General features: G+C 51.1%; 1 protein-coding gene across 1 annotated transcript; it reads left to right on the forward strand.

Moving 5' to 3' along the window:
* Positions 1-1473: 1473 nt before the first annotated feature.
* LOC120653459 lies at positions 1474-1881 on the forward strand. The gene has a single exon (XM_039931208.1). The coding sequence runs from the start codon at positions 1474-1476 to the stop codon at positions 1879-1881; it is 408 nt and encodes a 135-aa protein (XP_039787142.1).
* Positions 1882-2319: the final 438 nt, after the last annotated feature.

Consider the following 2319-nt stretch of genomic DNA (forward strand, 5'->3'; position numbering starts at 1 on the left):
TTTCATCAGAGAAGTCGCACACCCAGATTGGCCGGCAAACCCAATCTTTGTAAAAAAAGAAAAATGGTGAATGGAGAATGTGTGTTGACTATACCGACCTCAACAAACACTGCCCTAAGGATACCTTTCCTCTACCACGCATCGATCAGGTCGTCGACTCGACGGCTGGGTGCGTTCTTCTTTCTTTTCTTGACTGTTACTCAGGGTACCACCAAATAGCCCTCAAGGAGTCGGATAGAGATAAGATGTCCTTCATCACCCCCTTCGGGGCCTACTGCTACAACACCATGACGTTCGGCCTCAAGAATGCCGGCGCCACCTACCAGAAGGCCATCCAGAGATTTCTCCAGGGGCAGATCGGGCGCAATGCTGAGGCCTATGTCGATGACATCGTCGTCATGACAAAAATGTAATGACCTCTCCGAGACATTTGAAAATCTCAGGAAATTCAAATGGAAGGTCAACCCGACCAAGTGTGTGTTCGTTGTCCTATCCGGAAAACTACTCGGCTTCATAGTCAGTAGCCGGGGCATTGAAGCCAACCCCACCAAGGTCAACGCCATCAGGTTCATGAAGCCTCCCAAGAGCAAAAAGGACCTGATGAAGCTCATAGGGTGCATGGCCGCCTTGAGTAGGTTCATAAGCCGACTCGGTGACAGAGGCCTACCCTTCTTCAAACTTCTCCGGAAGTCCAACAAGTTCGAGTGGAACGACGATGCCTCCAAAGCATTCCAAGAGCTCAAGGATTTCCTCACCTCGGCGCCTATCCTAATGGCACCAGAAGACGGGGAAGTCCTCCTCCTGTACATTGCCTCCATTACCAGCGTGGTGAGTACTGTCCTGGTAATCAAGAGTGACGAGCCGAGTCACATCTACAAGTTCCAGCGACCCGTCTACTTCATCAGTGAAGTACTCGACGAATCCAGGGCACGCTACCCACAGGTGCAGAAGCTGCTATATGCTATCCTCATCACGTGAAGAAAGCTCTAACACTACTTCCAGGCTTACAAGATCAAGGTGGCCTCATCATATCCACTCGGCGACATCTTGCACAACAAGGACGCCAATGGCCGAGTCGTCAAATGGTCAGTAGAACTCGACGCTTTCACGATTGAATTTACGCCGCGGTCCACCATCAAGTCTCAGGCGTTGGCCGACTTCGTTGCTTAGTGGACCGAGATCCAAGATCCTCCACCCGACACCAGATCCGAGCACTGGATCATGTACTTCGACAGCGCCCTCAACCGCGATGGAGCCGGCACCGGAGTCCTCTTCATCTCCCCAAAAGGTGAACAACTCAAGTACGTCCTCCAGCTACTTTTCAAGGCTACCAACAATGCTGCTGAGTATGAAGCTCTCATCCACAGTCTCCGGATTGCTGTCACACTCGGCATCAAACGTCTGTTGGCTTATGGCAACTCCAAAGTTGTCATACAACAAGTTAACAAGGACTAGGAGTGCACCAAAGAGAAGATGGACGCCTACTGCAGGGAGATCAGGAAGCTCGAAGCCATGTTTTACGGTCTAGAGTTCCACCACGTCCCCAGGGATGACAATGTGGTGGCAGATGTTCTATCCAAGCTTCGATCCAAGCGGTCTATCGTACCACCCAGCGTGTTTGTTCAAGCACTCAACAGCCCTACGGTCAAGATGGAAGAGGAGCCTCCTACTAAGCCCGAATTGGTCCCGGCCATAGGACAGGAGGTCCTAACCCTCGACACCGACTGGCGCTCCCCAATCATCGACTTCATCAAGAACAATAAAAGCTATCCAAGTGGAAAGGAACACGAGAACCTTGCTCACCGGTCCAGCAACTACGTCGTCATAGGAACCGAGTTGCCCAGGCACTCGGCTTCCTCGGGAACTGTTGACGCTCACTAACAATCATTTCCAGGCGTCAACTTGATCAGAAAATCATGAGAGTTTGCATTTCTTACACGCATCCTTATCCAATAAAGTCCCTAAACCACACTTTACCTTTTAGAATATGCAAGTTGTGTTTTCAAGCTAATATGTAGGTTACAAGCACACTTTGGCCCGACATAAAATCACAGAAATTATCAGAGCACCGATTCAGGCTTAGATGGACCAAAAGTGACACAAGAACACAATTAAAATAAGTCAAGATAGGCCAACCCCAGCGTTGATCAGACAAAGAGGCCCAAGACAGCCCACCAGAAGAAGTTGGGGGTGGTTGGTGGCCCGAGCAGGCCGACCGACCTACCTGGTCTGCCGACCTGGCCCGTGGGCCCCACCGCCTCAACCAGGGCATGTGGCGCTTCCCCATTGGTCCCCTACGTTGGTTGTGCTGGCTTCACC

Source organism: Panicum virgatum, chromosome 1N (genome assembly GCF_016808335.1).
Source record: "Panicum virgatum strain AP13 chromosome 1N, P.virgatum_v5, whole genome shotgun sequence".
NCBI classification, from domain to species: Eukaryota; Viridiplantae; Streptophyta; class Magnoliopsida; order Poales; family Poaceae; genus Panicum; species Panicum virgatum.

Coding starts and splice junctions, on each gene's coding strand:
- LOC120653459 (XM_039931208.1), top strand. CDS start 1,474: ATGGACGCCTACTGCAGGGAGATCAGGAAGCTCGAAGCCATGTTTTAC.